This window comes from Sciurus vulgaris (genome assembly GCF_902686455.1).
Source record: "Sciurus vulgaris genome assembly, chromosome: 8".
Classification (NCBI taxonomy): Eukaryota; Metazoa; Chordata; class Mammalia; order Rodentia; family Sciuridae; genus Sciurus; species Sciurus vulgaris.
In genome coordinates this window covers 32,285,317-32,300,440 of record NC_136468.1, presented here as the reverse complement: position 1 = coordinate 32,300,440, position 15,124 = coordinate 32,285,317, and the positions used below count along the sequence as shown (strand labels likewise).

The 15,124-nt window shown below is 35.9% G+C and overlaps 1 protein-coding gene across 1 annotated transcript in view; it reads left to right on the top strand.

The window, feature by feature from the left end:
* Positions 1–12,850, top strand: part of CPED1 (cadherin like and PC-esterase domain containing 1) — a 273,570-nt gene extending 260,720 nt beyond the window's left edge. The window contains 1 exon segment of the mRNA XM_079152537.1: positions 10,872–12,850. Coding sequence (XP_079008663.1) covers positions 10,872–11,093 — 222 coding nt within the window. The 3' untranslated portion in view covers positions 11,094–12,850.
* Positions 12,851–15,124: the final 2,274 nt, after the last annotated feature.

Here is a 15,124-nt window from a genome sequence, read left to right as displayed (position 1 = left end):
TTAGAGAGCAGTGCCTATAGAGGATGAATTCATTGGTGATAACAGACCCCAACCCTTTCAAAGGTGTTTGTGTGCAAAAAATCTGTTTTAAAGTAAATATCTCATATCGAATGGTGGTAACACCAATTAAATCGGGGTCTCTCTTTTAAATAGAGTAATTAAATAGAGGATGAATGAAGAGGCATCAGTCTCTGTATGTTGAACTAGTACTATGGCTCCGTGAGTCAGCTATACATCCCAACCTCTGCAGTACTGAAATGTAGAATGGCAGTTCAGTTAAGAAAGAGATACTGACCCTCACTGCTTCATATTCTGCATAATAAGTACTTATGTATTAGAATTTACCACCAACTGAAGAAATCAAATGAAGACAGGTACTGAACTGCCTTGACTAGCATTTCCTACATGATATTTAAATGTGTTAGCCTGGCAATAACAGGTCTGTGGTTGGAGAAATACTATATATGTCTCTGCTTTATGAATTCTCAAATAATATTATGATATTAAGTGATTACAAAGCTCTTATGTCAAGTAAAGTCTAGCTTGAGCTATGTGAAGTAGGGCATGCCTGTTCCCAGAACTCAGAAGGCCGAGGCTGGAGGGTTCTTGGGCCCAGGAGTTTGAGACTGGCTTAAGCAACACAACAAGACTCTGAATCAAAGATAGATAAATAGATAGATAAGTAAAGTCTAGCTTGGTTTGATCCAGTTTTTCCCAAACATTTTTAGCCACAAACCACTTTTCTTATTTTTGATGTCTTAAGTTTATTCACAAACATATCTAATATGCTGTATGAATTCAAGTGTTGGATCCATTTTTTCAAAGGGATTATATTTCCTAAAAGGCTCTTCATATGTGTTAAATGAAAGAACTAAAACAGTCTTATTTCTTAAGCATGTGAAAGAAGGAGCAAATCAGATCCAAAGTATAAAGTGATTATAATTAGTAACCACTACTTGTTTTCCACTGAAAATGGCAAATTGCTCCCTGGACTCTCTCCCAGGGACCACAGAGGCTGTGAACCTCCAGCACTGTGTACTAACACGATGCTGTTGGCAGCTCTGCAAAAGGTGCAGAGAGGGAAGAAGGAAGAAATGACAATGCCACACTTAGTCCCTGTTTCTTCATGACCTTGTTCCCTATGTGCTCCACTTTTATTTTGTAAGAATGACCATTAACATCCCACTAAAAACACTTTGGGAAGGGTTCAAAATATTGCATGTAATACAGGCTAAATGTGACAGATTGACCACAAGCATTTATCTTCTCTTCCACCTGAATCCCAAGATTCTACAGACATAAAGCTATTTACGCCCCCTCCCAAATTAAAAGAGAGAATAACAACTCAGACAAGAAATTCATTTATTTTATGAAATGTGGCTGATCAGGCCAAGAAACCAGAAACTTTAAATGCCCAGAGAAAGGAAACACAAACTGTAGAAAGCCCACCTGTCCACCAATGCTCTAAATAGTTTGCACACAGTTGGTAGACCACTGAGTCCACTATCCCAGTCCATGCAGTCAGGGACCTACTATCTTAAAATTGAGCTGCAGAGTCTGGAGTCAAAAACACAGGTAAAGAAAAATGAATCTGAGGGCTGAAAACAGAAAGTGAAATTTAGCACATGGAAGATAGAGCTCCTCACCTCCCCAGGCCTAGAATGCCCAGTCAGGAGACTGGAGAGCCCTTCTGAGCAGAGATAATTGATTTCCTTTGAAAAGGCAGAGCTGAGCTGAGAAAATCCCTACAGTGAAGCCAGCAGTTGAAACATCGGTCCACACAAGACCAGTCAAGTAGAATTAGAGGTAGGAGTTAGAGGCTCAGCTGTCGGAATAAGAAGGGTTGAGGATCAGAAGTAGGGTGGGAGACGAACAAGATGCTCATTGCAAATCGAGAAACCCCAAACAGAGCAAAAGTCATTCCTCAAAAACATTTGAGCTTTGTCCCCTAATCCTCAGAATCTTTGGCCCATTCAAAAGCTGGACTCCCTTCAATCAAAACATAGTTTATATCATGTGGCCACAATTAAATATTTGGGGAAAAGGGTGAATTGAAAGAATTCTCTATTATCTGTCAAAAGTGCATGATGCTCTGAAATGGAATCATGAATTATAAAGACTGGCTTCTAGCTATTGTTTGCTGCTTTATTTTTATTTCATTTCATTTTTATTCTTAGGCTACTTTTTCAGCTGGTCATAATTTTGTGACGGGATCTTGAACTGAATGGCAGTCTGCACAATGACTGCATCAAATAAAAAATATTTCAATAGCATACATTTATCCTAAAAGTCTACATTAGCGTTTTTGGCCTGGTCAATCTCATGTTTTCCAGTCTTAGAAAGACATTCCCCTCCTTCCTCTTCAGACCCCACTCATGATCATGACACATGTTTGTAATCAGAGCATCCCTCTGATCCAGTCTAGGGTGATTCTGGAACACTTGCACCAAGAAAATTGTTTTCTATTTTGTTCTGTGAACCTGGAACTACATCAGAAGCTCCTTCAGGGTTATTCAGGTCAAGATCGGTTTTAGGAAAGGTATTTGCTTGTAATCTGCCTGGCACTTTCCAGTTCACCAAGCCTGCCCTTTTTGTACTGGCTTTTGGAAAATTCAAAGTTATTTTAGATGCAGCTATTAATTGTCACGGTGATACAATCATTCTGAACACTTCTGTGGAACCAATTTTGAGTGTTAAAGTTATCAGACGTTTAATAGCAGAAGTTGCAATGTTTCGTTGTGTAATTGATAAAATTCTTTCACTTGCTTGAAAAGTCTTAACACAAGCCATTAGCCAAGACCAGTCATATAGAATTGTGGCCTTTGGTGTGCCTTCTAAAATTCTGTGTGCCCAAGCTTTTAATGATGTAGGGATGTGGATAGATCTGTAATCCTAAACTGAGAGATCTCTTAACATATAAGTCACCCATGAAAAAGTAAACATTACTTTTCTATTGCAAAGCACAGAATTTCAATTCTTGTTTCACTGAGTCACAGAAAATTGTGATTATCGACATAGTGTATATATAGTTCTTGATCCCAGCTCCTAAATTAAGTGACCCTAATTTCTGTAGTTGAAATATTTAAAAATGTAAATTATTTTTAATACACTGTAAATTTACTTGAAAATTTTTACCTATCCTTAACTTAATCTAAATTTGAACATTGCTGTGAGAAAAATTTTAACATAACTTATAATAAATAATAACACTTTATTACATAGAACAATGCTAATCTAATAGGTTATTATACTTTGTGGACACCAATTGCCCTTCACTTACCTCTTCTTAATTTTAAATATAATTCAACACAACAAAGTCACAAAAAGAAAATAAGCAAACAAGGTAAAGGTAAAGAAGAGGAGTTATTCTGGTTTAAAATGGAAAAAAAAATTTGGCATTTAACACCCATATTTAAATGCTGTAAACATTTCCCAAATCATATACCTATGGACTATTAACCACAGCTAGTGGTTTCTTTCCCATTTAAGTAAACGTGTCTCTTTTTCAGTGGCCAAGACATCTGCACCCAAATTTAGAGAAGCATTTAGATGTGTGAAACCATTAGTATTTCTCTCTGAGGGAGCTGACCACTATGCTCAAATATCTGGAGACTTTAGTCTCTGTTTCAAGGCTCCAATCTTTCATTGATGTCTTTGAATGGTTCATTTTGATTGTTTATTATTATCACTATTCCCCAGAGTAACCTTTGTATTGCTAGCAGCTCTCTTGCAAGGCTACTTTCCAGTTGACACTTCAGTTGGATTTTAACAGCCCTAAATGGTGCTCTGATTTTGGGAAGGACCCAAGTGGGCACATGTCCAGGCAAGATCAAAGGAAAGAAGCAATTTGCTCTTTACTGCACAGGTATCAAACGTCTCTTATTGGCATACATCTCCAAGCCTTAGAAATGTAACTAACTCCTTTTTGTCCACTGGAAAGCCTATGCAAATAAGTAAAGTAATATTTTGAAACTCAGAGTAGTTTGACAGCAGTGCTAGATACTAATTTTTACAAATAAGTTCAGAGAATTAATAGCTTTGTAAACAGATTATCTGCCCACCATAAATTAGCACTAAATCTTCCTAATGTACTAGGAACTATTCATTACATGGAAACAACATGGTGCCTGACCTTGCAGAGCTGCTCTCAGACAATGTCTTTGAAGTCACTTCATTCTTGTTCTTACTTCAAGTATCTTAGACATGTGTCTTTATATAGTCCCCTTGAGGATAGGGACCATATCTGAATTACTCCACGTGTTTCCTAACGCAGAAACTCTGAAGACTGAAAGATGGGTATTAGGTGGAAAAAAATCATTAAAATTTTATTTTACAAAGTATAAGTTTTTTTGTTTCCTTTTTCAATTTTTTTTTTTTTTTTTTTTTTTTTTTGTTTTGGTTAATTGCAAAAGGGTTACCTGAATTCATGGTAAACATCTGAATCTTACCATCATGTCATCATGTACATCCACAAAACACTAACTAATCAAACAAACAAACAAACAAAAACCTCCAAAAGTGTATAGCAGACAGATCAGTAGAGAAGAGAAAAGGGAACAGGGTGGGGTAGGAAAGGGAAAAGGAAAATACTGGGAATTGAGTTAGAGCAAATTATATCCTATGTCTTTATAATTATGTCAAAATGAATCCCAATGTTAAGTATAACTAAAAAGAACCAATAAAAACAAAAAATAAGTCTTCACAATAAAAACAAAAACTCCTTCTTTTTCCTTTGGAGACTATCTTCATTTTGGTACATAGCTCCATTTTAAACCTATCTTCTTGATTTTAATCCTATGCAATTAAATATATTAGGCTGTCAACATTTAAAGTCACTGGATTTATATAACATTAGGTTCTATTTAGAACTGCCTTATTTCTCCATAGAAGGGAGCAATGGTAGCTTATGAAATCATTCTAATCTGTAGTATGAATATTCTTGTTCCTTCGATTCCACTATTGAATTCTGCTTATACTCAGCCTGTGAGCCATACTTTGCTATTACATTCCTAGAAAGCATGATACTTAAGGTTGTTTCCACAAAGAAATTTGCCATCTGAATCAAGGCAGGAACACAAAAATACAAGATAAAATATCCTTGCCAGTTTAACAAAAATTTATTGAGCATGTATTACATGCCAGTTTATGCACTGAATGATAGGTGTTCAGAGCTTTGACCTCTCTAATGATAGGAAAGAGAGATGCATAGACCTTCAACATGATATATGTAACCCTGTTTACCCTGAATTTTCCTCCATCTGCTCGTGAGGGAACACTACCTCTTGCAAGTATTACATGCCCTCTCCACCATGGACAATATGCTCCAGGACAGGCTGTTCTCATGGCCAGTGCTTTTCCAACACAGGAAGAAACTCCTGATTCCTTGTTGTCTCTCTAAGAGCCCATATGCTGCAGCTGCCCCAGACACTGGCCATGGCAGCTCTCTCCCTCTGCTCTGCTGTCACATGTCCTCGGGGTTTCATATATGTATGGTTCTCTGGATGACTTGCTCTGTCCTTTTGTGTGTTCTCCATCACAGGGTTTCCAAAGCCTGGGTTCCAATGAGTTGTACTGTTTGCTGAAACACCTTTTTCTTTTCTTTTTTTGGTGTTTTGGCATTTAGTTATAGTTTCTTGGCTTACCATGGAACCTAGGGAGTCACACCTTTTAGAGATGAGGCATGCTAAGTTTTATCAGAAGTTGAGTAGAGGAAAGAGCTTAGATTCTTTCCCAGGAGGCACCTCAGCCCCTATGATCAAAAGAGCATGGTAGGAACATCTGGCCCTCTGTACATTACACGGGCCACATAGCATAGCATCCCTCAGCCCAAATTTGGGATCCTCCCATAAAAGCAGGCACTACTCTCTCATCCATGTTGTCCTGCCCAAGAGATGAATAACTCCAAGATTAGTGGCTGACCCAAGGTGAAACCACCTTGTTAATATCTAGAATGATAACAGGATTAGAACAGAAGTTAGTGGATGTCAACACTGGAGAGATGTTAGATGAAGCTTTCCCTGAATGGCATGAGTCTCAAAGAACAGAAGAAAGGCTGGAGATGGAAGAGTGGTATTCCTGAAGTGGCAATAGAGTGTTCAGAGAAAACCAGCTGTCCCTAGGATCCAAAGACCATGGACCTTGGCTGGGTTGTAGCTCAATGGCAGAATATGCACTTTGTATTCACAAGGACCTGGGTTCTATCCCCAGCACCATGAAAAAAAAAAAAATTTTAAGCAAAGTAAACAATGACAATACACCTTGGTAGGATGAGTATTCCCATGATCAGCAGCTCTTCTATTTCCTCCTATCCCCTCCCCCAATACTGGAGAGGCTTGTGGGGGAAAGATGAAAGAAACAAAGTAACGTTTATTCTTTTTTTAAAAAAATAATTTTGTAGTCATAGATGGACAGAATGCCTTTTTGTTGTTGTTGTTTATTTTTATGTGGTGCTAAGGATGGAACTCAGTGCCTCACACATGCTAGGCAAGCACTCTGCCACTGAGCTTGAGTCTCAGCCCAAAGTACTATTTATTCTTAAAGATATATTTTAAAACTTGTCATCCTGTTAGGCTTACCATTGACCCTTCAGTCAACTTGTGAAGCTTTGATATAGTGTCTTCCCATTTGTTCATGCGTTTTTGTTTGTATTTTAGTTTTTTCCAGTACTGGGAATTAATCCCAGGGTCTCACACAAACTAGGCAAGTGCTCTATCACTGAGCTACAGCTCCAGTCCTTATTTATTTTTATTTTGAGACAAGGTCTCTCTAAGCTGTCCAGGCTGGCCTTGAGCTTCCAATTCACCTGTGTTAGCCTCCTGAGAAACTGGAATTACAGGTGTGCACCACTGCACCTGGCCATGCATACATTTTTCATTATTTTTAGTTTATTTTGTAACATTGAGGATCTGAGCTACATCTCCAAACCTTTATTTAATTCCATTTATTTTATTTTGAGACAGTCTCACTGAATTGCTGAGGCTGCCTCAAGATTGCAATCCTCCTGCCTCAGCCTCCAGAGTCACCTGGATTACAGGAGTGTACTAGCACTCCCAACAATGTGCGTGTGTGTGTGTGTGTGTGTGTGTGTGTGTGTGTGTTTTGCCAGGGCCTTCCTTATGCATACTAGATTAGCACTCTCACTGAGCCACATCCTCAGTCCTCATTGAACTTTTGTATGTACACCTGCAGCCTATAGATTATTATTGAATTTGGCGAAGTTGTTTAGTATTGTAATGGAATTTTTCAAATAATTTTCTGTTAATCATTGAAAAGATACAGAAATCTTCATAATTTCTAAATACCAACTTTATAATATCTAATTATTTTTTCAGTAGATTCCTTTGGGTTTTAGGGACAAACAGTCTTATGGTTCCACATAATTCTTTAGTAATTTCCTACAATAATATATTTCAAAATATTGAAACATTTTGCATTCTTGAAATAAATTGTATGTGGTAGTGGTATAGCACATAATACTAGAATTTTTTAGTGCCTCTGGATTTAATTCACAATAGCATTTGGAAGAAATTTCTATAAATCATTCAATACATCAAAACTGAAATAATCCTATATATTTGTCAGCTGTTAGGATTTGATATCAAGATAATGTTTATTAAACAAAAGAATTAGGAAATATCATCTTTGTTTCCTGAAAAACAGTTTTCAAAGGAAACCAAAAGAATTAAGTATTGTTGGGTCAATCACCAAATGTGTGTGGAAGAGTCCATCTTAAATATTATAATTACGTATTAACCTTCGAGAAGCATTAGGTTGGCTGTTGGAAATCAGGGGAGACCCCATTAGTCCATCTTCCCTTCCCAGATATCAACTCAATGATCTCAGAAACAGATGCTAATTATCCCCTTTCCCATTGAGCTCTGGCAAAATATGGACACTACTTTTGAGTGAAAGTTATGCACTTCAGCAAATACACTGGAGATATGTATTTTAGAATATTCTATTTATGAATCTGAAGATTGTTGCACAAATTTACACTACCATTATCCAACATTTGTAAGGTAACATGAAATTCAATCCTGAAATCACACAAAATACTAAAATAATGTTTAAACAACAGTAACTTTTTGTCTTATAATGGACCTTTGTCTCTTCTATATGTTATTAGCATGCAGATCATCAGGCAATTGCAAAGCCAGAAATTATGATAAAATTGTGATAAAATTCTATAAGCAAAAGTTACCTTATTTTGGCTTCAGGGCACTGGAATAATATTATTTAAAGATTGAATGTTATATTTATGCTTAAGTGTTTCCTTAAGTAAACGTCCAGAAGATTGTTCGCTAATCTTGAGTGAGTACAAACCTCTCTAAAAGAACAAAACCCACAGGAAAACACAGGTGTCCTCTCCAGACTATCACATTTGGAGTTACAATATAACCAAATGGGGTGGAAAGAACTGGACTTAATAGAAACTTACAACCTTAGAATCTGGAATATCAATTGGTGGGTAACTGCAAACTGATCTCTGAATTACAATCCATAGGGGTTCCTTACCATGACTTGCTGATTTCAATACCCTTCCTAACAGTCACTTGATCCAAGTGCCTGATCAAGAAAAACCAAACCTCCCATAGCTACAGGAAAACTCTTCATTTCTTTGGGGTTACCAAGGTGTAATTTCTTTTTAAACACATTACTGTTAACGTTTTTTTATTCAGAATGCCAATAGTTTCAAAATATTATGGTTATAAAGTATTGCACATTCATTGTATTAAAAGAAAACAACCAAAAGTTACACCAATATGTGTAAAATCACCTGAAATACCTTCCCTGAAAGTCTACTACTATTCACATTTTAGTGTAGATCTTTACAGATTTTCCATTCAAATAACTTGTAAAATGCTTTGGATTCAACTGCAATGTAATTATAAATACTTATCTCCTAAATAGATACTCTATATTTTTTCAAGTATCTATTGGAGAGGAGCTATTTTCATTGAATCTCTTTTTATGTTTTTTATTAGTGCACTCTAGTTATTCATATAGTGGGGCTTATTTTAGACATAATCATAAATTTATAATGAAGTAAATATAATTTACTTAATTTCAGTCCCTAGTGCTTCCTCTTTCCTTCCCTTCCTCCCTTCCTCTGCCTCCCTTCCTCTACTCTACTGGTCTTCCTTCTATTTATTTTTTAATTAGTGATTTGTAGATATACATAAAGGTGGAATCCATTGTGGTATATTTATATATGTACATAGCATAATTTTGTCAGTTTCATCCACAGTTCTTCCCTTTTCCTGTCTCTTCCCCCACTCCCCCTCAATCTTCTTCCTCAACTTCACTGATCTTCTTTCTATTTTGGTGGGATCCACCCTCCTGCCTTTTTTCCCCTTATTTGGCTCTAGCTTCCACATGAAAGAAAACATTTGACCCTCAGCTTTCTAAATCCAGCTTATTTCACTTAGCATTTACCATCAAATGCTATGATTTTATTCTTCTTCATGGTTAAATAGAACTCCACTGTGTACATATACCACATTTTCTTTATCCATTTTACTGTTGATGGGCACCTTGGCTATTGTGAATTAGACTGCTATACATATTGATGTGCCTGTATTACTATAGTATGCCAACTTTAGTTCTTTTGGATAAATGCCTCATTGCGTTCTCTTATATGGAATCAAAAATATGCACCTAAATCATTGCATAGTACTCAGAAGAATTTTTAAAAATCTATGTGAGCTAATATTACCTTCATTAGTCATCAATAATAGTTTACTGTTTCACCGTTGCATTAAAATAATGCAATTCATAATTTGTAAAGCATAATTTGTAAAAATTTACTCATTTGTAAAGCAACCCAAAACTTTTGGCCCTATTTTCTGTCCTTTTCTTCCTCTCTTTTTCTACTTCCACGCTGTCCCCCAATTTCTCTTGTCCCTACCTCAGGGGAAAGCCCCTGAACTTTTAGTGCTAACAACTTGAATTCTATCAGCCCAGTGATGGAGACTGATAGACCTAGGATTCCACCAAAATAACTTTTTGATGAAATGTACAAATAATTCATAAATATAGTCTCTGTTTATTTGTGTGAGTTTATGTGAATATTCATAAAATACTGTGAATGGATTCACAAAGAAACTGGTGTTATATGGAAAGGAAATGAATGACTTGGGGTAGGAAGCCACAAAGGGAAGGAAACTTTTGATTATAATTCTTTTCATGCTTTATGAATGTTTTGTAATACCACTTATGCAAAAATATTTAGGATAAAACTATAGCTACATATATATCTGCAAATACACAAGTTATTAAGCTAGTAAAGCTTAGGCTCTTTCTCAGATTTCATGGCATAGTAAAGCACCCAGAGAAATGAAACTACAACCTGCTACAGTGTCACTTTAGGGATCTGCAATGGAAAAATATTTTTTCTTTTCTCTGAAAATACTTTTAGCTGCCACTCTATGGATTGGTGCCATGACAGATTTAGAGTACCAAGTGTCAATCAGTGACCTGGCAAAGGCACGACAGTGTTATTTCTATTCTGGTGTTAATGTCACACTGTGTGTTGGTTTGTCAGGACTGAAGACACACACACACACACACACACACACACACGCACGCGTGCACACACAGAGCAGCATGTGGAAACATTATCTGTGACAGTTCTTAGTTGCATTGGGAACAGCTGCCTGAAGGTATGAAAAATGACAAGAATTCTAATTTCAACCTTTGTCTTCTTTGAAACATAAGTTACCCTGGTTCTTGGTTATGTAAATTGTATTTGTGGCCTTCAGGCAACATCTGTGTGGCAGAAATGCAATTCTATCTTGAGAATTAGTAATATTGATATATGCAGGGTCTAAATGCCCTTGATTGTGTCTCATTTTATCACTCTTTATTTGCAGGTAGTGAAAGCAAAGTTATCCAAAGAATTCCACTTTATTAAGATGAAAAGATCAAAGAATCATATTGTGGGAAAATATTTCAGCAATCAAAGTAAACTACAACAAGACTCAGTAACAAATCCTCAATCACCATATCACGTCAGAGGTCCAATAAATCAGGTTTGTTCTGAAATCCTTCTCAGCAGGATGTGTGCAAGTAAAAGGACTGTACGGGCTCCCTGAAGAACAAGGAGTTAGGAGGTAGAGATAAGCTTCTCACCTGAAGGATGGTCAGAGAACCAAACAACGTGCCTCACTTGTATCTTGGATCAACCACACGTTAATGCACACCAGCGCACACCTGCACACACATGCACACTTTGCTAAAATAAGAGTAATAACACGTTTTTCCTATAGTTTTACAAAGTCAAGATGTGAAAATGAACAATTAGTTGGTTTCAGAGTGAATGATAAAGCTAGAAAATGATTACTTGAAATATAATCATAATCTAGGACCACTGTGGGCCAGGTCTTGCATTGTGATAATAAACAGGAATATAGACACTTGCATTGATGGGAAAGAGGATCAGGCTCTTCAGTCTTGTGTTAAAGTCTCTGGAGGTACATTAATATTAAAATGCAAGAAGCAATTACATTCCACATGCAAGTAGGGATTTTAATTATGTTCTTTACCAGGAGAAAATGTGGCATTTAAGATGACTTAGAGTTTGTGAATCTAATGCTTATGGAAAACATTTCTTCTTATACTTTTCAAATTTTATAACTTAAAGGGAAAGAACAGAAATGCTGCCCTACAAGGAACTTGAAGAGATTCTATGAGAGAAACAGGAAGTGAAACATTTCACAGTTAAAACACCAATATATTTAATTCTGCACTCCTTGTGTTTTTCATAAACATTCCCTCCTGTCTTGTCTGTCAACTTCGATGGGTAACTGCATTCTAAATTGATGATTTAGATAATTTTAAAGCAAGGAACAAAATATAGTTCCTCATGTATTACTTTATTATGTTTCATTCATGATATTTTGCAAGGAAGCTTTTATTTGCTGCTATAGACAGACTATGTAATTGAAGTTTACAATTACATTTTAGATAAATATTTTGCAAAGGATTATGTATTCTCAGTGTGTTAGTATAAAGCATTTGCATATGTCCCCAAATAGTTCTGTTAGTAGTATCTATATTTTTGTTTTTCTTGAGCAACTGTATCAAATCCAAATTTAGAATAGCCCACAAATTATTTTTTAATTAAAATGGTAGCATACATATAAAACATACCTATTACTAGTATCCAAAATTTTCTTTTCTATATTTTTAGGTTCAAAATGGTTAATTTCCTAATTATGCAAATGTTCTGTTGTAAGATTACATCTCACCATTATGGTGGCTTTTAAAGGATTATTTTTCTTTTGAGGAAAAAGAAGCTGAGAAGGTTAATTCAATATATGACTGAACTTAATTTATAAATACCTCAATTTCATTAAAATACAAAAATGGAGCTATTTTGATTGAGCAATTCTTTAGTATGAATATTCGCCTCCTTCGAATACTCTATTTTTATATATATTTTTATATGAACATACACATGAGTTTATATTTAAGTGCCTTAAAGTATATTTAAATGCAGATATCACTTGACATAAACAATAACATAGATGATAGACCTTTTAAAAATGGTACAGAATTAACTTAAAAAGAAATGATTTTTCCGGTATCTTCATCTACATGCAATTATCAGTTTTAGGTTCTCTCAGATTTTTTAAAAATGTTATAAAATGTTATCAATTCCTGCATCTGCTCCATCATGTCTTAATGTGTCATGTCTTCTATAGCAGTTCAACTGTGTCTGCATTACTGTCACCTTGATTGTAGTAATCGTCTGGCTGAGTTAGTCTGGTGTCTGCCTCTTCACCAGTGAAATAATAATGGATTTTAGAAATAATTGTAATGATATTATTAATAAATGTCTTACTAGTAATACTCTGTGTTTGGAGAGTATCTTTTATCTTCTGATTGACTAGAGCTATACAACCACACCAACAGTAGCCACTTGGCAGGGATATTATCATGTGGGTCCAAGTATTGGAGTATGACTAATAGGATACAGTTTTTTTTCAACTCTGATAATCTCTAAGTGTGTGATCAGATGAACTCTCTGCTGCACAATGGCCAAAGCTTTTGAACATAGTTTAATGGCAAGATTTTTTTTGTAAGGTAAGGCAATGAAAGTCTAGAAAGATTTATATGTATGCAGTTATGGTGCAGACCCAGAATGTCCTCCAAAAGTTTATGTGTTGAAGATTTGGTCCCCAGTGCAGCAATGTTCAGAGATAGGGCATTTAAGAAGTGATTGGATCATAAGGGCTCCAACCTCATCGGTGGATCAATCCATTAGTGCATTCATAGCTGAATGAACTATTATTGGAAAGTGATGGAAACTAATGAAGGGAGTGGGTCCTTGGGGGCATGCCCCCTTGGGGACTACATCTTGTCCTTTGTCCTTCCTTTTCTCACTTCTTCCCAGTGGCCATCATGGGGTGAGCAGCTTTGCTCTGAAACACCCTTCCACCATGATATTCTGCCTTACCACAGACCAGAAACATGGGTCTGACAATAGACTAAAACCTCTGAACCTGTGAGCCAAAGTAAATCATTTCTCCTTGTTTTCCTTCAGTGTTTTGTCACAGTGATTAAAAAAGAAAAAAAGTTAATACTACATCTTAATCGAAGTAACAACATTTTATTTTACTTTGGGGAAATAGGCGTGTGTGTGTTTGTACACCTACACATATATTTGTCTACATTTAGCAAGTTCCCGATTTGAGTGGGGGAGAAATAGGTATAGGCATTTTAATGTATCTTTAGGTGTGAAAGTTACAGGAAGTATACTATTTTTGGTAAGAATTGATCAGTATCCAATCTAAACTAAAGAAAACAGTTATAATATTGAAAGTCAAAAATAACTGCATAAACATTTCTAAACATTACTGTTGACATTGCGTGTGGGTGCATGTGTATAGGGGGTGGGGAGTGGGGTTAAAGGCACATTGTACTATTTTGCCAGTGAGCAAATAAGATCCCATAGAGACACAATGAAAAAGAAGGGCTCACCATCTCTTGCTTGTTTGGTCCATATTTGTATCATTCAATCTTACTCATATTAATGGCCTACATGCCTAGCAATCTTCTATATAGAACAGTGATTCCCACTTAGAAAGCGTTGGAAGTGATCACTGGAAACAGTTGCAGTGAAGTTTATGGAAGGGGAAAAAAAACAAAAACAAAAAAACCAAATCTATACTGCATCTGAAGTTTCTTCTTTCAGAGTTCCATTTCACTGGAAGAAATACAGAAATGGATCAAAATTACATTATTAATAAGAGTTATTTCATAAACCAAGTCCAAAAAAATGAAAGCCCAATTGTTTTTTCTGATAAGTGGATGATGATACATAACGGGGAGGGGAGTGGCAGGAGGAGTAGTAAGAGAAGAATAGAGGAATTTTGGATTGTGTGGAAGGAAATGGGGCGGGAGGGAGTGGGTGAAGGAAAAATAGTGGAGTGAGACAGACATTATTACCTTATGTACATGTCTGATTACACCAATGGTGTAAACCTACATTATGTTCAACAGTAGAAATGAAAAGTTGTACCCCATTTGAATACAATGAATCAAAATGCAGTCTATAAAAATAAAAAATAAAATAAAAAAGTTATTTCAAAGCTATAAGGTTTTGGTATGAAAGGGGGCAGGTATCTAATATGGTAATAAGGTTAAGAACCTAAATAGATAACCAGGGGTAGGATCTTCTTAAATATTATCTCTAAAGCCTCCTTCATTTAAGCAAATGAAAAAAAAAATCATCAGTATCAAAAATTTTCTCTTTAATTTTCATCTTATAAAAATATTTAAAAATCATCAAAAGCAATGTACAAGACTATTATAATTAAAGTAAACAAATGTAACTGAATCAGTTCACATGAGCTGATAGCTTCAAAAACATGTATCCAAGTACAAAACGATACCACAGCAGATTCTACCATTGTGCACCAAGAAACAATTGCTCTGCAATTACTACTTTAATTTTTGTTTTGTTTTGTTTTCCCAGTGCTGGGAATTGAACACAGAGTGATCTACCATTGAGCTACATACCCTGCCCCTTTTATTTTTTATTTAGAAACAGGGTCTCAGTAAATTGCCCAGGTTGGCCTTGAACTTGTGATTGATTATCCTGCCTCAGCCTCCAGAGTGG